General features: G+C 44.3%; 1 protein-coding gene across 1 annotated transcript in view; it reads left to right on the forward strand.

Moving 5' to 3' along the window:
* The window catches only part of TYRO3 (TYRO3 protein tyrosine kinase), a 42825-nt gene that overhangs the window by 13384 nt on the left and 8284 nt on the right, over positions 1–21157 (forward strand). The window contains exons 6-15 of the mRNA XM_034061672.1: positions 3711–3826; positions 6609–6786; positions 7595–7737; positions 9043–9187; positions 13307–13436; positions 14106–14206; positions 15184–15279; positions 17158–17238; positions 18948–19040; positions 19747–19868. Coding sequence (XP_033917563.1) covers positions 3711–3826; positions 6609–6786; positions 7595–7737; positions 9043–9187; positions 13307–13436; positions 14106–14206; positions 15184–15279; positions 17158–17238; positions 18948–19040; positions 19747–19868 — 1205 coding nt within the window. The remainder of the gene's footprint in view (positions 1–3710; positions 3827–6608; positions 6787–7594; positions 7738–9042; positions 9188–13306; positions 13437–14105; positions 14207–15183; positions 15280–17157; positions 17239–18947; positions 19041–19746; positions 19869–21157) is intronic.

Consider the following 21157-nt stretch of genomic DNA (forward strand, 5'->3'; position numbering starts at 1 on the left):
TAGTCAAATTGCTTGTGAGAGATTAAGCTAGATATAAATCTGTATCTGGGGAAATGTTTCCTTCCTGGAGATAGATGGGTCTTGTTAGAGCTACAGGCCGTTGCTTCTACTTGCTTCACTTGGCATCACATCTGATGCTTTAAGAAGACAAGGAAGGTGGTCACTGGTGGCTGGTAAAGTCTGCTCATCCACATCGGTTTTATGGGTTTGATTTTTTTAACTCTTTGCTCTTTAAAAACTCATTAAAAATACATAATTCGTAACCTTTGCATGACCAGTTGCCATTTGGAGGTCCCTAAGTTGATGTCTGATTCCTCTGTTCCTCCGGGTGACTGAAACAGGGATGATCAGAGCAATCAGCTCTTCCCCTCCTCTTCATGTTGAGATGCTTCTACACTTGAATTTTTAGTCATATTTTAATGCACATTAAATGACACGATTATCACTTCCAGGAGAGGCATGTCACAAAAATTGTTTCCTCCAAGTAGCAGCTTATTGCTCAGTGTGAGTAAGGGCACGCATTTATGTCTGTATCAGAACTCGCAGTTGTATTAGCTAATATTCATTAAAGGGTACCTTCAAATCCAGCTGTACATCTAGTGTTTGTACAGTGTATTTTTCTTCAGGACATTGTGGTTACTGCTGTGCCAAGAATGCAGTCTGCTGGACTAGTAAGATTTATAACTTAATTTAAAAATGTTTGGAGTTGTTGCCTTAAAGGCTCGTCTACGCAGGGGAATTAGTTTTTGTGGAATATATCTTCTATGGATATTTTTATCCTGGGATAAAATGTAGTTCACAAAGCTATTATGCTTAAAAAAAAATCTCATCAAGCCATAATTTGAAATAACATTTAGCATAAACAAGCTGCTTTTTTTAATGTTAACACAGATGATTTTAATCTCCCTTAATGTATGAATACAATGATGGGGTAAAGGCCTCGAATTCTTGCATTTCCAGCAATTACATTTAGCCAGAAGTGTTCCATGAGGGCCAATTATCAGCTAATGAATCAACAAACCTACTTGGGAGGGATGTTTCACTGTCACACAGTTGTGTGTGCACACACACACTTTTAGGGCTAAGGAAGAGCAAGCTTAAGTGATTCAGCAAATGTTGCCCCAGTATGTGGGGGAGATAAAAGCTGGATCTTAAATGGCAAGTCCAGTGCTATAGCTGTAGACGTTCTCACTGTAATACCTCAAAGGTATGTCTGAAAGAGGGGTTATACACTTGGGGAAGTGATGAGGCTCTTCGAAAGAGCAGAAGTTTTGAAGACCTGTTACAGCCCCTGTTACAATTAAAGCCAAGCTCCTAGCAAGGACATCAGTAGAAACAGGAGCAGGTCCAGATAATGTTTGTTTTGTCTTTGATTCTATGAACATGTAGGCTTCAATGATATCACTCCCAGGAGTAGCTGTCCATACACGCACGAACCTCTCTTACCCAGATCCATCTGTTATTGAGGACTCATGTCTTTCTACAATTTATTAAACCATTTGTTTCTTCTATGTTTCCAGAGGCAAATATTTTTGCTAGGACATTTACAAACTGTCAACGTTTCTTCCTATTTGCTGCTGTTGTTGTTCATTATCTATTCTCTGTAGTGCCCACAATGTGCTGGGTATACTCCAAGCAGAAAATTACTGTTATTGTAGCCCACAGTCCCAAGCCATGTACAAAGCCCCATTGTTCCAGCCACTCTACAAGCACAGAGGAAGTTAAGCCTCATTATGTTAACACTCAAGGTCCTGTATTCAGACTGGCTTTGCTCTATCTACTTCATGTGTGTGGCTAAGGCTTTGAGGGTCGTATCCTGTGTTTCAGAGCACAAAAGGAAACAACCACCCACAGGTTTTTCTCCAATGGTTGATGGGGAAATGCAATTTGTAGATGGGACAGATGCAGCTTTAAGGGAAGGTTCTAGCAAGCCAACCCTCTTCACTGGCTGTCTCTATTGCTGACTGGATGTTGGCAGTTCATTATTTATTCTCACTGATGGTATAGCTAATATCTCCCTTTGCCCTGCCATCCAGTGTTGAAAAATTACATGTTCCTAAACCCAAAAGTTAGAAGTGCATTTACAAAAGACTTGAATTAAAGGCAGTGTTTCAATGGTATCCAAGTAAGCAGTAAAAGCAAGCTTTTTTCCCCCCCAAAAAAGCTTACAAACCTGACTACCCAACATCAAAAGGGAAAGAAACCAAGACAGAAAAGTCTTAAGTTGACTCACAAAGGCCTTTTACAAAGGTCTTGCAAAGAACTCATTGCCCATCTTCCATCCCAGACCTTGCTCTGCTGCCCAACCTCTCACCCACAAACGCTTCTTATCTTGGTGGCAGACCCCTGCCTTGTGTCCTGGTAACTCATTGACTGGATAACAAAGGCTTTATAGGGTTAATCTGTGCACCATCTATTCCTTGCCCCATACTCTCCTCTAGGCCATCCGTAGAGACTTAGGAGGGGTCTTTGGTCAATGCATTTCTTCTACAGAATGGTCCTATGGAGAAGCTAAAGGCAGTATTGTGGTTGCCCTCGGTGCAGTGAGAGACAAAGGTGCTCTCTAGCAGAATACAAGCTGCAGATGGAGGTATCCTGGTTTGCAATTACTTTTCCACTGCTGCTTTCCACTGGGTACCACTCAGGAGAGGTGGGAAATGCAGCCAGTCGCAGACCTTGTCCTGAGGACCACTGGGATTGTGAAAGAGGACTCTTGAGGGTACAGTTTGTGGAGGTGCTGCAGGAGAAGTATTGCAGCAGCAGCAAAGGATTGTTTAAAATGAGCACAAGGTTGAGGAAGAGGTTGGTGTTCATGAAGCCAGTAATTTGCAGGAGTGGGGTGCCTAAATGAGAACAGACATTTGGGGCTGAAGAAGAGATAGTGAGGGTTATATGGGAAAGAACAAGAAGTAACTATGTGGAATTATAGTGGGAGGAAAAGAGAGGGCAAAGGGAAGCATTGAGGACCCTAAAAGGAAGCGGAGAGCTCAGGTTGATGTGACAGCACACTGGATGCCCTGCAGTGATGGACGTGTCTGGTCAGAGCGAGAGGAGGGGGGCAGTGCTCTGGTGCTGCTCTGTGCTGGTAGGAAGTACAAACATCCCACTACATTGCCAGTTTGGGAATCCTGGTTTTGTTCCTGGCTCTGCCGTTAATTTGCAGTGTGGTATGAGCTGTGTATCAGACACCCCTTTGCCTCTAATCTCCCCTCTATAAAACAGTGCTTTTGAAGCCTGAAGGAGGCACAGTTTTCAGTCCAGGCTCCTTCCCAGGGTGTTTCAGGGTTTGTAATGGTTTTGGAGTGAGAACCAGGGGAGGGATTTTAAAGCCTCATTTGGTTCACAATGTAGGTCCACAGGCCATTGTATGCCCAGGGCTGGGTCATTCATTGCAATGGAGGGGGCAGGGAAGAGGGCTGAGTAGCAAAGGTGTAAACATCGCACACTGGTACTGCTATCAAAGAGGTTAACCTCTCCCTGTATGTAACAAGTAAGATACATACTACGAAAGAATGGGTGCCAATAGCTTGTTCAATGTTAAAATAATAGTTTAATTCACAACAGCCGGGGGCACTCTCTAAAGATGTGATATTGTTCCATTTCAGTTAGTGATTTCATTGCATAATTTCCAGCCTCAAGCCTCTGCCATTTCCATGTGAATACCTGCTCGGTTCTGTGTATACTGAAAGGTCTCTTTGTTTCCTTTCTAGCCATGCCTCTCCAGCCTCTCAATGTAACTGTAAGCCAAGTCACCAGCAGCAATGCCAGTGTGGTCTGGGTGCCAGGATTTGATGGCCGTGCACCCCTCCATTCTTGCACTCTTCAGGTATGGCCCCTCTGGATTGTCCCCTGCCCTGCATGAAGAATGGGACTCCCCAGAGCCACGATATTGCTTGGGCCATCTTTTGCTCTCCTAACTGCTATGTAGTAGTGTTTGAATTCATATTCCATAGCTTTAAAACATGGAAACTTAACAGGATGCACTCAGGGCATATATAGGTGCCAAAGAGCAAGGCATGAAGCTTTGAGCATCAAGTATCCAGTTGAGAATTTGAGACTGGCCCCATTCTCCCTCCCTGCACATCAGTTATCACTTAATTTGCTCCATGACAGCTACTCTGTGCAGGGTATTACACAGCAGCACATATGAAGCACTCTATGGCAAGTGCCCCTGAGTATCTGCAGAGCATGGAGCAGTTGCCCTGTGATAACTTGTTCCAGTGCAGTGCAGTCCCATGCCAGCTCAGCCCTGTGCTTTGTGGTGCCAAGGGAAAAGTTGGAATCCACACATACCAGTGAGCCTAAGGGACAAGGAGCTTGCAAAATGTAGGATGTAGTACAGGAAAGGTGGGAATGATGTCGGCAGAAGACACAGACACATTGAGCTTTTTCATACAAGTTCAGGCCTATTTGTATGTTTCAGTGTAATTTTAAGCCCTACCTCTAAATCTTGGCTGATTTTCCCTTGTCAAAGACCATAGAATCAAAGGTGATGTTTTAGCTCTACCAGGTGCTGAGAAATCAACATCGTTGGAAAACTGGACTGCTTCTTTCGGTTCCTGGGGGAAAAGTACCCGTCTAACATCAGGCAGAGGTAGTTTCTAGTACTGCACACTTAAAACAGCTGGTAATAGTGTGTCATGAAGACATGGTGGCTCCTGAAGTAGGCTGTGTAAACACAACCAGGCACATTCCCCGTGAATTTGTCTGCCAGGTGTCAGTATTGGGCCCCTGTGCTTTCCCTACCCGATTACAACATGAGCTGGAGTGGAATTTCTATGGGGTGTTGCCAGCTACATAGAAGAGGATTACAAACACAAGGTACACTGGAAGCAGCCTAGGTAATTTACTTGCAATCCTCTTTTTATTTGGCAAAGAAACCAGAGATTTCATGCTCTGATGTTTATTCCCTTTCCTAAGTAAAAGAAACCATCATCTTGTCTTAATTCAGTGGCAGAAACAGTGCCTGAATAGAGCTGGCCCTAGTCTCTGGGCTTTGTTGCTGCTTCTGTTCTTGTTCGCAGTTGAAAATGGTGTTCTTCCTCCTTTTTACAATGCGAGCTATCTCCAGTTGGAACAGCCTATTCACTCTGGCTGGCATGCAGCAATGCTAATCACCCTGGGGTTTGAGTTCCCCCTCACTTTTGGCAGGGGTAAGGATGAGGGGGATGGGACATGTGGAAAAGATGTCGGATCAGAGCAGCTCAGTTTCTGTCCACTCAGCAGTCTCTCACCCCTTTTCTAAGCCTTTTCTATTCTATTTGGGGAGGACGAAGTTCCTGCGCCTGGATGGGGGAGCAGGGTAACTTGGCAGTAACCCTCCATGCTTCCTCTGTATCCCACAATGAGAGGTTTTGGGAGAGGCATTGACCTACATTTCCATGTGAAAATGATCATGCTCCTGGATCCCCATGATCCCTCTTGTGTTCGCAGCCTCCCAGAAAGCGAAGGGTTATTGAGACTTGGCTGTGGTTTTCTGGCACTCAGGAATTGCAGAGGGTGCCCCAAGAACACCATGTTCAGGCAGGCAGATTGCTTCTGGGGACAGGGTAGGGAATCACCACGCTCACTGCCTGTTAAACACAAGCCGTGTTCCAGGGCATGAGGGGGACAGATGTAAGAGCACCGACTCTTCAGACTGTTGAACGGAAACACACATCATCAAGCTGACAGGGTTTAACACAAAAGTCTGCTTGTTTTTTCCCTGCTTTGGATGACACTGATAATGACAACAATATGCTTTTCTGTTAAGGAAACTTGAGATGCTTCCGTTTTCTAGCCAAATAAATCAGTGGGCCAAAAGTGTGCGTGAGAGTGAGCAGAAGGGCAGGGAGAAAGGCTGCTGTATATAAAGCATAGAAAGTCCACGTGTGTGTTTCACTTGTCAGTACATCTTGCTTTTAATCCCAGCTTTGCTATTTCATATGCACTTGAGAAGGAAGATAGGCTGAGCCTGGCAGCTATGCAGTGATTTCTGCTATTGTCAGTACAAAAGCAGGAGCACTGAACCCGTCTGTGCACTGAAAGCACACAGTGATATCAGATTTAAATTAACATTCATGTTGCTTCCAAGTTCAGATTGGGTGGAGGGAAAAGAGAAGGGTTGCAGAAGGTTCTTTCCAGTTTAACTTGAAACAGCCGAATCAAGCCACCAGTGCCTGCCATGCCTTTAATCCACTACAAAACTGGAAACATACAAAAAGGAGCTGAGAAAAAGGTGACACTTGGCTAGAGGGAGGTTGATATCGCCCAGGTTTAGACACGTCTCAGAAGCCAACCATAGCACTCAATGCAATGAGCACATTTAGTCTCTAAAGGAAATAATAATCAACTGTAGAATTTGTAACACAGGTAAGGAAATGTTTTTAAACATGGAACCAAACTTTCAACTGCTGAAAAGTGGTCCTGCCAGAAAGTGGTGTCACTGAAACCAAATAAAGGCTCCTGATTCTTGGTCTGACAATTCCTTTTCCATGTTTTAAACATCACTGGTGCCATATCTATTCTTACACATTCCTAAATTAAACATGGAATGGATCCTTATACCTGTGGACCTGTTAGTCATACAGTGTATAGTAACAATCTTCTCTGTTTCACTCTCGGCACAGGTAGCTGAGTCACCAGATGGCCAGGAGGTCTCCACTGAAGTCACCCCAGTGCCTCCCTTTGCCTATGGCGTGCAAGGCCTGAAGCACTCCACCAACTACAGTGTTCGTGTGCAGTGCAGCAATGAGATGGGCAGCTCCCCTTTCACCGACAGGGTTTATTTCCAGACCCTGGAGCTTGGTAAGCAAATAGCAGACAAGAACAGGAAAGTAGCTCCGAATCTGAAAAAGTGACAATGATAAATTTCATTGTATTCCTCCTTGCTAATTTGGGAATGCAGGAAATGTTATATATGCATTATGTGTGGAGACCTTGTAGCAGCCTTCCGGTATGTGAAGAGGGCCTACAAGGGTGCTGGGGAAGGACTCTTCATTAGGGACTGTAGCGATAGGACAAGGAGTAATGAGTTAAAACTTAAACAGGGGAAGTTTAGATTGGTTATAAGGAGGAAGTTCTTTATTGTAAGGGTGATGAGGCACTGGAATGGGTTGCCCAGGGAGGTTGTGAATGCTCCATCCCTGTCGGTGTTCAAGGCCAGGCTGGACGAAGCCTTGCATGTCATGGTTTAGTGTGAGGTGTCCCTGCCCATGGCAGGGGGATTGGAACTGGATGATCTTAAGGTCCTTTCCAACCCTGACTATTCCATGATTCTATACTATCATATTGCTTGTCCACTCCAAGGGTCTTGTAACACCTACCATAATAATATGCAGTCAAATGTGGTTAACATCAGTGATGCACAGTCACAGGGTTTCTTCATGCTGGGCATATGCTCCACTAACTCTGAGGGCATTGAGGTCTTGGAAAGAAATGAGATTCTGACCAACCTTATTTTGTCCTCTTGAAGCAATCATAGTGCTGGTGGCTTGCAGAAGTTATTCTCTCCCTTCTCACTCTCTCTTCCAGCTGACCTCAGGAAAGAGGGTAAAACTGTCTTTGCAGCCATTTTCAGTGTGGATAGCAACTGTGTTCTGTCCTCTGCTTTCAGCTCCAAGCAGCACCCCACAAAATATCCATGTTACTCAAAGAGATCCTGGTCTGATTCTGGAGTGGGAAGGTGTGTCTCCAGATGTGCTCAAAGAAAACGTCCTGGGATACAGGCTGGAGTGGATTCAGGATAATGTAACTCAGGTAACAGCTTGAGAGGAGAGATGAACCGTTGGGATCAGAACTGGAGAATGTCCACATTTTCTATGAGTTAGGGTTCCTCATCCCTTATCCACACTAGGCAACTAGACTGCTGGTATTGCTTTTGTGTAAATGGATCTATTTCTCATTATTTGGCCTTAAGAATTAGGCCCATTTCTCCCTTCCTGGCATATTCAGAATTCCTTCACTTGACTGTTCATCTGCAGACAGACCAATTCTCTGCCATTCCTTGTACAACAAGGATAACACAGAGAGAATTTCATTCGCCTCTGTCTCTTCCTAAGTGCTGTCCCGAAGGCAGCTCAGACAGACAGTGCATAATATGGGCTTTCTCTGTCCTGTGACTGGGACTTGGCTTTCCAAATCCTAGCAGCAAAGGTGTATTTAGCAAGTGAATGAGTTGTGCTGTAAATCACAGGAAGAAGGTGGTGGATTTATTCCTTTCATTTACAGTATGTAGGGAGTTGAAAGGATCCTGTCAGGGTGCAAGGCATTTCATTTCTTCTTCACCATTGACCTTTCCCAGGTATCTACCTGCCTTTGAAGTTCACAGCATTTCTTATGGTTTCTCACTTCTTAATATGTATTTAGCCAGTGCTTATTAATGATGAACAAGCCTATAATAATAGACAGCTAGAGGGAAAAGAGACTTACTTCCTTTTCCTTTCTGCATGCCCCATTTCATTCTAGGTCAGCACCACTGACTTTGACAATGTTTTGAGTTCCCATTGAATTTATATTGTGCCTGTGGTGGCAGGCAGATCTTCAGGGGTTTACTGCAAATTATGTGTATGAAGAAAATCCATATGTTGGCCTTGTCATCCTAAGTGAAAACTGGCCATGAAATTCAGAAACCGTGTGGGATTTGGTCAACAAGTTAAAACAGACAGACTCCTCCCCTGGATTAAAACTGTCAGATGCTTTGCTATATGCTAGCGCACTTTTGTGTTTAAACCACAAGAAGGAGGTGTATCTTTTAATAGCAAAATAATCCCCACATTTCTATAGCAGCTCTCATGGAAGGACCTCAAAGGAAAAAATCACTAAACCTCATCTCTTCCACATACCCTGGGAAACTGGGAAAAATAGCAGTATTTTTGAAGAGAAACCCAAGATGGTATCCCATGGCAAAACTGAGCAGGACCAGACCCCAAACCTTGCATCACAATTCCCAACCCTTGTAGCACCAATGAAGTACACCATCATGGCTTGGTGTAGTTTTAAAGGTGACATTTTGGACTGGATTCCTTTGAAAACACCTTACAGTTTGTTACCGTTTGCTCTCAGGGCGAGATGATCGTGCAGGATACAAAAGCTAATCTCACCACATGGAACCCTCTCAAAGACCTGATCATCAGGGTGTGTGTGCTGAACACTGCAGGATGCGGGCCCTGGAGTGACCTCTTCCTGCTTGAAGCCCAAGAGGTCATGGGTGAGTGTCCATTGCCTTCCCTTCTCTTTGGGGAAGAAAGGCAGAAGTGCTGGGGCTGCTGGTTCTCTCTGACTCTTCTCTTTTCAGTGCTTACAGCTGACTGGGCCACGTGCCTTTATAGAGCAGACTTCATCAAGCAGAGTACAAATAAAATCATATTTAAAGAGCTGGTACAAACAAAACATCTTCTGACCACTACTGAGTGTTCTTCAACAGGATTTGCTGTGTTAGTGCAGAGCAGGGCAATAGGAGACGCAACAGAAAAGGTGCAAAGGAAGATCTGAAATTCTTCATTTAGGCTAAAGCCACACACATTTATAAGAGTAAACGTGGTAAAATCTCTAACATAGTTCCTCTTCTTTGGTTTAATTTGAAGCCGTTCCTGACTAGTTTCAGTTGAGCCTGATTTAAACCATGGCCACATGGGGGTTTGTAATGTTTTTACTGAATGTGTTCATATTAAACCAGTTTAGCTCTCTCCATGGAAAAGCTGAGCTACTGGTGGAAGAGAGAGATGACGGTACAGAAGCTGTATCATGCAATCTGGACCAGGTGGAAGGGTTTGTTGGGAGCAAAGAACAAGCCATGCATGTGTAGAGTGCATTCCTAGTGATAAAGGGCAATTAGGCTCATCTCTGCTGGTTTTCTTGCTGCTTGGATTTCACAGTGAATGGGAAGTGAGAGTCAGGCTGTAGAGAAGGGCAAGATGTTCTATGGGGAGATGGGCAGAAGGGAGAAAAGAATGAAAGACACTGTAAAACAACTAGGAGGAAGACATTCCGAAGGAAAATATGGATTGGTGATAAGTCAGTGAGGTGCCAACATGCAAAAACCCCAGAGTCTCCTGATGTTTTGTTCCCTGTGACAGGATGAGGCAGCAGTCTCTCATATCTGATGCTCACCCTCCTGTTGCTGTTTTCTTCCCATTCCACATGTCTTTTGAGGAATCATATGGACAATGATCCCTCCACACTTAGGGATGGTAGTAGAAATACTGAGTGGGGTTCTGAGGCCAGCAGGATGTGGGGAATAGGGACAGGGTAACAGGAGAGAACTGTAGCCTTATTTGCAGTAGTGTATCTAATCCTGGTTTTAATGTGCACATTACTCAGGCCCTTTGGCAACCGGGTTTCTGTGATGAAGTCAGCACTGGTGGCTATGTGTAAGCACATACTCACTGTGGGATCAAAGCCCTCACATTATTTAAAGGAGAATGAAGGGTGCAGAGGTCCAGAGCTGACTCTATGAGAGGCTGGACATTGGCTCCATCAATATTTTTCCTCCTGCTTTTTGCTCATTTATTTTCTGTGGTACCTGAATACAGAGAAAAGTATCTGAAAGGACTAGAATATCCCTTTGGAAACTGGCCAGCACTGCTAGAAGCACCAGGGAATGTGTAGCATTTTACATGGAGCTGGAATGGGATAAACCTGAAAGCTCAATATGCTTTCTTGGTTTTACATACAAACGACTTCAAAGAAAGTAGCATAAGAAGTGATGCTCGTTTTGGCCAAATGCTGAAAGTACACGTCTATTTCTTCACACACATAACAGGCTGGAAATAAAGGTTCACTGTGGAAACACTGACAGGCCTTGAACATCAGAGCTGCAGAAAGGCTGCAGTTTTGTTTCAGGCCTAGTAGAAAATATAAGTTGCTTCCTTTCCTACAATAGCAAACTGGCACTGGTTGCCTTCTGTGAGAAATGCCAGGGGTGGTTTCTGACTGGCTCCCAGTGCGGCAGTGAGGATGACTAAGCTTGTATAAACTTTAAATCATATTTCTCATCACAGCAAAGCCAGTCAGAGCACCACCCAGCTTATGCAGAGATCTTGTGCACCATTAACAAAGATGACTTTCATATTTCCAGTAGAAACATCTCTCATTGCAGAGAGGAACAGAACGGTCTAATAGCTTTTTCCCATCTGTAATCTTCACGACTGTATGCAGGAGAAGACTCTGGGATTACGCTCTTTGTACATCTTTGTGATGTAAAACCTGCTACAGAAATAAAGGGGGTTCTTTCATCATCAAAGGGCTCCTAAATACTCAATCACATCTAATACTGTCTTCTCTCTGCCTTGTGCAGTCTTAAGGCATATGCGTGTTGGAAAATAGGGATGCACGAGATGGGAAGGAGACAGCTGAGGGAGGAGAGGCAACTCAGTCTTGGGCTGCAGCTATCTTCTGTCTCAGTGGCAGTAGGGGGAAGCAATGGTCTGTGGGGCAGAGGGGAAGCAGTGAATTCCTACATTCATTTCTGTTTCTGACACATTTGCTATGAACTGTGGGATGTGCTCCTGATTCCTTCAGTTCAGAAACAGGGAGAATAATTTAGTTTTGTGGTTATTTTGTTTTCATCCATCCTCCTTTTGAGGGACTCCCCAAAAGGTGACTTAAATCCCTGCTCTCTCCCCAGGCCAGCTAGCAGAGAGAGACTAGAAAATAGGCTGAGAGAGGTTTGTCTCACCATAAGGGGAGGGAAACCTCATGGTTTCAGAGAAGACATTTTACATCCATGTTGTTAGTTGTTTCTGCCCTGATAGTTTGGCAGGAACAGCCCAAACGATTGGTTTGGGAATTGTGGAGAGGGTTGGAGTTACCATTTTGTTCCACTTCTGTTTCTGATCCATCTCCCTCCTCATAAGCAGCCTTGAAGGCTGGGGTCAAAAGGTGCAGCAAGAGGGAGTATCATGAAACCCAGAGCCTATAAAGCTCTGTGAGTCACTGATAAGATGCTGGGAAATAGATGCTAAAGCTCTGGTAATTTGTCTCAAGTGGAGAAGTACCAGTTCTGCTTCCTCAGTGGTCCAGAATTCTGTTTCCTTAAGCTCTACCTGTTAATTAATTGCTTCTAAAAAACTTGGATGATAAGGCTCTACAATGTTACTAGCAATTAAGCCTTAGAAGCCTTTTGCTTGCCGGGACTCTGCCAGTAGGGATGACTGACTCCTTTTCACATACATCTATGGAGAGGTTCACTCAAATCTCAGCCCATTAACCTAACATCTGTTTTAAGGGCAGATTTACTTACACTCTGATGACATATAACGTAATAGGATTACATACATTGTCAAAGTTGATTCTTCCTTAGCTCTGGTAAAGCACAATCAACTGCTGAAGATGAGCATGGAAGCATGAAGATGAAGGAAGGGTTTAAGGACCTGTTACCTGTTTGGGGATATGAAGGCTATACTAGATTTTAATAAACCCATACAAATTAACATTTAATATTTAGTAATTGTATTTGGAGAAGAAATCTCTTGGGGAATTGGGTTAATTTCTCTGTTGTTTGCCAAGCATAGATAGTATTCTTTTATTCATAACCATTTGCTTATCTTCCTCTCCTGGCAGCTTGCTCAGATTGGCAGCATCTCCATTTCTTCTGTAGACAGTTGTAGTCAAAATCATACATATCCTGGGAGCAGATATTAGACCAAAACTGGAACCTGCACACTGGATAACTTATTTCTTACCTTGCAGGGGACCTTTTAAAATGCACCTTTTCTTTGGTAGAGACACATTGAGAAGTTACAACCAACCAACCAACAGCATTGGGAAGTTACAGCCAATACCAGTCCCATGGAGTGACTTCTTGGGGGGGGGTTGGAAGTGTAAATATTTGCCATGAGGCAATTGTCTTTCTCTATTGTCTTTCAACGTGTTATCTGGTTGGCATTCAGGCAGTACTGAGTAGCCTGGTCAAGGTCCTGCTGCTTGCCTCAAATAGGACAAGGTGAAACCCACGCACAAAATGCTTGTATTAAGCAGCCTTTTTGTTGTGAGAGTCCAGTTTCAAGTGCCCCAGATCATGAGCTCATGTAAAGTAACATAATGTGGAACACCAAGTGCCTTTTTCTTTCTTGAGGCTCACAACGAAGAACAGATTCTGATAACTGGATGCATCTGCTCTGCTTTTGCTGTGTGAAACAGCTAGATTTTCTGATGATCGACCGAGTAGCTGTTTATGCCAAATTCCAGTGTACAATAACCCACTGTGTACACCAGACCCAGCAGCATGGCTTTTCCATTGAAAAGCAAATAGAAGAAATGTCCCAGTATGGTCTGTTTACTGTTGACAGTCTTCTATTTCCTGACTGGTGTTTTCTCCATCATCTAGGTGGCCAGAGACAACCTCCTTATGGAACGTCCTGGGTCCCTGTGGCATTGGGCATTCTCACAGCTCTGGTCACGGCTGTTGCCCTGGCTCTTATTCTTCTTAGGAAAAGAAGAAAGGAAACTCGGTTTGGGTAAGGGAGGTTCTCCTTGTGTTGGTTAGACAGAACACTGAAAATACAGTAGAAAAATGTTATATCAATAGCTAGGCTTTAATAGAATATGGAAATATAAACTACATATGGAAATATAAACTAGAGAAACATAATTCTGTAAGTTCTTAGCATTGTTGCTTAAGAGACTCAAAGAGAAAAGACCCACAGATGAATCATTTTCTGTGTTCTTCAGGACTGGGCCCTTTATCCCACGCCAGTTTTCAGGCTAGCAGCTTCTTGTAACTTCCTGACTGCCCAGAGCTCTCTGGGTCTCCAGGAAAGTCTCCTTTCCATCACCTCTGACACTTGGCTGTGGGCTGCTCCCTGCTGCAAGCAAGGTTCCTGTTCTTTTCAGGCTCCCACAAACCTCTCACAACAGCATCTCTGTTTATGTGTCTCATGCAACGTGCCCCAACCTGAGCACTCAGGATAATTGATTCCCCTCTTTCCGAGGGCTCTCACCTCCTCCAAGTGCATCAACAAGGCAGCATAAACCCATCATTCCTCCTCTTTGACTCTTTAACAAAACAGTCTGTAGTATTTTTATGGCAAGGGATAAGAAATCATCTGTACTGTTCAAGACACCCTTTTAGAAGTGATTGGTCCTGTAAGTAACCATGGTCCTTCTGTGTCTTTTTTGCCTTCCAGCCATGCCTTTGGCAGTGTGGTTGGCAGAGGGGATCCAGCAGTCCATTTCAGAGCTGCCAGGTCTTTCAATAGGGAGGGTCCAGAGCTCATTGAAGCAACATGTAAGTAAAACGATGTTAGTGATTCTGCTTGAGAAGCTGTGTTCATGCACGTATTATTTTGTTTTCCCTGACACTGATGGTTTTGGACCAAGAACATGCGATCAGTTTACAAAGAGAATTAGACAGTGTGGGTGGCAGAGGTGAAAGGCCAGAATTGCTGTTGCCATACCAATTACAGAGCACTTGCTAATTACAGATACAGTCATTGGGTATATTAGTGGGAGGCATAAATTCACCACTCCCCTGCCCCAGTTTCACACTACTGTGACTCCTTCTACTGTAATATTATGCAACAGTGAGATAAATATGGCTCAACAATAACAGCATGCTTTAAACTCGGTGCTGAGCTGTGTTACAAGCATGAACCAATTTATATGCCAGGAATTCGTAACTTCTCAAACAGGAGGTTGAGTACCAGGAATGGCCAGAGTTAAGAGGATCCTTTTCTGTCTCTATGTTCAGTAATGCTATGGCTCTCTGTAGCTGTGTTGCATGGCTGGGTTACAATGATGAAGTTTGCTTCTCTGGGTTTAGATGCCCCTCCATTAAATCTAGTGACCATAAAGAGTTGGACATTGTGTTGTCCTCTCAGCCAGGTACTGTGAGACTTGTACTTACAATAGTCTGAGAGACAGTCATTGAAAACTGGTGCAGCTCCATCAGTTTAAATGAGGCTGTGTAAACCAGTGTCTATCAAATGTCCTTTCTCATTGGATTTTGTCTTCTCAGGGTTATTTACAGTACTTCTGTATTGCTGTTGCTCTTGGTGTGTTCAAGGATGGTGTTATCACAACCTTTCCCTTTCAGTGCTGTTGGTGAGGCTAGAGGACATGGAAGGGAGCTCTGTCTTTTTCAGGTTTTCATGCTTACAGTATGGGAATCATATTGGAGATGGAGATTAGAACAGGTGACTCTTGATATTGTGAGAGAACATTCAAGTGTCCCTTATTTGACTCTTCCTTTGTTTTTCTTTCCAGTGGAGAGTGTAGGAATCAGTGATGAGCTGAAGACGAAACTCAAAGATGTTCTAATCCAGGAACAGCAGTTCACCTTGGGAAGAATGTTGGGCAAGGGTAAGAATCAAAACGGAACAAGTCTTCACACTGAAAGTCCCACATGTGTTCCCTTTACTGTTGAGCAGAGAGAAGCAATTATAAGCAGCCTGTTTTCTCTCTCTCTGCTTGTAGATGTCAATTTAAATAGACCTTTCCCTTCCGCAGAGATAAAACATTTCAAAGGTTTAGCATAACTAAGAGGATATTGGCTAAGCCATTCCTATAATACGGCTCTACGGAGTCATGGACTGTAGTCTATGCTCAGCTTTCCAAAATACTATTGATTCATTGGTGTGTGAATCTCAGAGATTTAAACAAAGGAATATTCAATTAAACTTCTGCTCTTTCTACTAACAAAGTAGTGCTACAGAATTACTTCCACTTAAGTAAGCATGCATCAAGTATTAAATGGGCTGAGGCAATAGGGAGACAGAAGTGATCTACCTCAAATACTCCAACCCCTCATAAAGTATGTATGTTGATTCAGATATTCTCAATGCCTGGGGTGGTTTGACTGTCGATTTCAGTTTGGGCTCTTAGAGAGGCCCCTTTGGAACATTTATCCTCATTAGTTCAGGTCCTTAGGAGCTCTTCTGACTGTGGATGTCCATCTGGATGTCCCACACAGGTGCTTCATCCATTTCTTTGAGGTTTTCAGCTCAGGAGGGATGGGCAGAGTAAAGGTGGGGCTGCTTCTCATTTAGCTTTAGCTAAAAGATTTGCTGAGAAACCCTGTGTGAAAAGATGGTTTTAAATTTAGATTTCCCAAATGGCAGGCAGGCCAGAGTGCTAACTGTTGAATCATCCTTCCCTGTTTCTCAGTCTGAAGGCAATCTCTGGAAATAAGTGAAAACACATAATGGTAAAGGCAGTAACTAAGATGGGAGCATAAGTCAGGGGTTATAAGTAAAAGGAAGCTAAAGTATTTGACTTCCTTCTTCTTTATAAGTAGCTTCATTGCAGTTTTCTTTGACCCTTTCCCACTGAGAGCATTCTTTTGCTCCATCCCTCCTAGAACAAATGCATTTCTTTCAGAGCAGGAAGATGACCTTCCTGCAGAAGTGGTCTCAGAGGGCTTAACAATGCTAAGTAATCAAACAGGTCTTTCATCTGTGTCAGGTTTTGGCCAGTTTCTGGGATCCTGCTTCAACCAGGTTGTCCCCATGACAGGTAACTGGAAATTAGCTGCAGTGAGGTCCCTGGGAATGGCCTTGGTGGGAGGATGCAGCTGGCAGGATCTGGTCTGTGTTGTCAGCCCTGTTTCCCCAACCCCACAGTTAGCATACAGGTTCTAATATAGAATAGCTGTATTGCCTCAGGCTCTGCTGACTCTACAGCTGAGAAACAGCTCCGTAATACAGAAGCAGCACAGAAGAGCCTTTGCTCCTTCCAATTTTCCTCTCTTGTGGTCAGATCCACTGGTCTTAGTTATTGTGAAATAGGCATGTGCCACGCAGTAATGAAGGACACTGCTGACAGGCTAATGGAAAGATAATACTTTCAGGGTAAGTGTCCTGAGTGCCATGGTTTGCTTCCTTTTTTTCAGTACTAGAGTTCCTCATACTGCTGCATTTTTGATGGGGTAAGCAGTTACAAAATTAGGAAGAGCAAATCTAGCATTGTCCATCTGATACGGGATTGACTTCTTTCCCTCTTGTTTTCCTCTGTTTTCTGGACTGCTAGCACAGTGACCTCTGTTTACTGGTAGTGATACCTCTTCTAGGTATATATAGGCTGAAAGCTGCTGGTTGGAACTGCAGAATACAAAATGAAGCTGGTAGCTGCATTTCCTAAGGTTATTCAGCTTTGCTAGTGACCCTTGGAGTGAACCTGCTGTGAATCATACTTTCTTTACAAGAAGCTGTTTCCTCATTGCCTGCTCTGGTCACTTCACAGGGGAGTTTGGGTCAGTTCGAGAGGCACTACTGAAGCTAGATGATGGCTCTTTCCAGAAAGTGGCAGTGAAGATGCTGAAAGGTAAGTGGGAGCTGAGCTAACTGAAGTACTTCAGAGAAGAGAGCTTGGAAGGATTAAATGCTATCTGTCCTATTCTCCATGAAACATCCCCCAATGCTCTTTACTCCTCTCTGAGCTTCCCACTCAACCACTCTACCCATGTTGTCTCCTATCCCTTTCATGTCAGTCTTGTAGTAGAAGCTTTCCAGAGAAAGACCTATACCACCTTAGATGCTTATATGGCACCTAGTGTGCAGTGAACGTGACCAAAACCAAATCATAGCTATAACTTCTGTGCATAGAGAATCTTGTTTAGTTGCTTGATTCAACACAGCGCTACATCACATGGCATAGACAGCTTAGAGAGGTCTGCTTTGCCCCAGTAATTCAGCAGTGAAAGACAGCATTCCTCCAAGCATATATCCTAGAATAAACAGAAGAGTGTTTGGGCTAAATGAGCTAACTGATGAGCTAACTCATCTTAGTCAAGCATATTTGAATAAATAGTCTAACTCCCTTCTGAATTGTCATTTGTTGAGTGTACATAACTAACACGTTCATCAGACAGAAGTCTTAACAAGAAAAGCAATTAACAGATAGGTATAAGTCAAAGCAAGTACGTGTGTATATGTACGTGTATATATATTAACCTATGTTATTTCACCCCTGTTGCCTCTAAAGCAGAAATGAACTGTGGCTGACTTAAAGCAGAGTCACACTCACTTATCTCTGGAGCTGAGTTTGGCTGCCACAGAATACCAGTTTATACTAAATATCCTAGTACCACATTAGTGTAAGTTGCATCACCAGTTTCAACAGTGATTCTAATCAATTTGCGAGCTTTTGTGTAGTCTCACTGTCTACCTTCAGGCATGTACCTTGGAAACTGTCACCCTCCAGGAGCACCTTCCTTCTCCATTGACTGTAAAAAGGGAATCTACCTTTCTCTTCTTAATCATATTTAAATGACTTGCCTAAAGCAAATAATGTGAATACTCCCCTACATATCTGAGTCTGATCTTGCTGCGAGACTGAAGGATTCCTGCTAAATTCAACAGCAGCAGTGGGCGAAGTAGTCCACTGAGTTAATTCTTTCTTATAGTGATATAATTCCATAAATCTGGAGTTATAGCACTGAGAAATAATTTAGTGCAACTTTATGCTGATGTATGTCACTGCTGAATTAGGTCCAAGCTCTCCAGCAGTGTGGGGCTTTAAATCGTAGCTCTAGCACTTCAGAAGACTCAGTTGTGCTAAGAGACATAAAAGCATAGCTCTTTCATGCCATCCTTATGAGAGATGAGCTGGGGTTTGCCGTGCCAGCCAGGGGCTCCAGGCCATCTCCTCAGTTTCAACATTCTCTTTTATTTTATGTGATGTCTCCCTCGCATTGCAGTTTAAGTTCTTTTTAGCTAATTAATTTCTTACATCTTTAACCCACACATGCTCTGCATGGCTTCCAAGGGAAGCTGTCACTGAGAAAAGAGATTCTAATCAGCAGGTCGTTACTCTGCTAAGAACCAGTTTACCAGATGTCTCTGGTGTGTACTTACTGCTCCCATCCCAGGAGAAAGTGTCAGGCTCTGCTTTTGTTGTCAATGGGCTCATCAAGCTGTAGGTCTGAGAGGATGAGCTGTGCCACAAAGAACAAGGGTCTGATAATCATTATGTGTAAAGTCCCTCGAAGCCACCCACAAAGGAAGCAAAACTTACAGTCACTTTCTTCCCAGCGGATATCTTCACCTCGACTGACATTGAGGAGTTCCTGCGAGAGGCTGCATGCATGAAGGAGTTTGACCACCCCCATGTCACTAAACTGATCGGTAAGCCAGCGTTGTTGCTTGTGCCACAGAGCTCCTCCTGTTCCTTCACAGTCCCACACAGGCTCACACACACCCTCACTGCTGTACAACAGCAGTGCTACCACAGCCACCTCCGTGCTGCCTGAAGTCCTGCATGCACCAGCACTCTTCCTGGGCCTAGAGGGAGTTGGGGTGTGTGTGAGTGCTCACGATGCTTGCCTTCATACACCAGTAGTAAGCATCTTTTAAGCCATTTCTTTGATCTTGCAAGTATGACTCAGGCTGGCTGAGGTATGTCTAAACTGCTGTGAATTGTGGACAGATGGGCTGGTAGACATATAGAGCGAATGGAGATTGTGCGGTTTCAAAGTAAGGAACCAAGATATTTGTTTGTGGGATGGCACTATGGGACAGACAATATACAGAATGTGGAGATTGCTCTGCAGAGACTGAGGTTTGGGGCTGGCCGGTCTGGAGTGGTCCTAGAAACATTTATAGCTGGTCCTGCCAGGAGAGCTGAGAGGCAGTGATGCCTCTGTAAACAGGGTTAGAGGTATATTAACACCTCCTGGCGTGAAGCCATGCAGAGAAGCTTGGAGCATGGAACCTTCCCATCAAAACTGTATTTTCCTCCAGTTTTGTAAGAGAAAAGGCACAGCAGCCTGTCAGATCCCCCTTGGGACTGATGTGTTTGCTAAAACCACCTTGCTATGTGTGTCGTCATTAGGAGTCAGTCTGCGGAGCCGTCCCAAGGGCCGTCTCCCAATTCCCATGGTGATCCTGCCCTTCATGAAGCATGGAGACCTTCATGCTTTTCTGCTGATGTCACGGATTGGGGAAAACCCTTTTGTAAGTGTTTTACTGTAGAATTCCTTCTGGGAGGGTATGGAATTTCAGAGAATGTACTCAGATCTATTCAGGGTTGGTCTCCCCAAGGCGTTGGCATTTGACTGGATTTTAATAGAGAAAGCTGTGAGACCTGATGTTGCAGTATTTCCTTCCATGCATGTTGAGAACCAACTCTTCCATTCCATCCCCAACCTGTTTCCCCCATCCCTGCTCAGTCAGCCAGCAGAAAACCTTGCAGTTTTGCCATACATGCTTGCAAGTTTCCAGGAAGAGAACTTGAACATCAGTTCAGTTCAGACATCAGTTTGATAGGTGGACCACTTGGTGGATAAAGAACTGGATGGATGGCTGCATGCAAAGAGTTGTGGTCAATGGCTCAATGTCCAGCTGGAGACCAGTAACGAGTGGTGTCCCTCAAGGATTCGTGTTGGGACTGGTCTTGTTTAACATCTTTGTTGGTGACATGGACAGTGGGATTGAGTGCACCCTCAGCAAGTTTGCTGATGACACCAAGCTGTGTGGTTCGGTTGATACGCTGGAGGGAAGGAATGCCATCCAGAGGGACCTTGACACGCTTGTGAGGTGGGCTGATGCCAACCTCATGAAGTTTAACCATGCCAAGTGCAAGGTCCTACATCTGGGTCGGAGCAATCCCAGGCACAGCTACAGGTTGAGCAGAGAAGAGATTCAGAGCAGCCCTGAGGAGAAGGACTTGGGGGTGTTGGTTGATGAGAAAATTAACATGAGCCAGCTTCAGTGTGTGCTTACAGCCCAGAAAGCAACCGTATCCTGGGCTGCATCAAAAGGAGTGTGACCAGCAGGTCAAAGGAGGTGATCCTGCCCCTCTGCTCTGCTCTTGTGAGACCTCACTTGGAGTATTGTGTGCTGTTCTGGTGTCCTCAACATGAAAAGGACATGGAACTGTTGGAACAAGTCCAGAGGAGGCCACGAGGATGATCAGGGACTGGAACACCTCCTGTATGAAGACAGACTGAGAAAGTTGGGGCTGTTCAGCCTGGAGAAGAGAAGGCTTCGTGGAGACCTCATAGCAGCCTTCCAGTATCTGAAGGGGGCCTGTAGGAATGCTGTTGAGGGACTCTTCATCAGGGTCTGTAGTGACAGGACAAGGGGTAATGGGTTGAAAGTTAAACAGGGGAAGTTTAGACTGGATATAAGGAAGAAATTCTTTACTGTGAGGGTGGTGAGGTACTAGAATGGGTTGCCCAGGGAAGTTGTGAATGCTCCATCCCTGGCAGTGTTCAAGGCGAGGCTGGACAGAGCCTTGGGTG

The sequence above is a fragment of the Melopsittacus undulatus genome, chromosome 4 (assembly GCF_012275295.1).
Source record: "Melopsittacus undulatus isolate bMelUnd1 chromosome 4, bMelUnd1.mat.Z, whole genome shotgun sequence".
Lineage (NCBI taxonomy): Eukaryota > Metazoa > Chordata > Aves > Psittaciformes > Psittaculidae > Melopsittacus > Melopsittacus undulatus.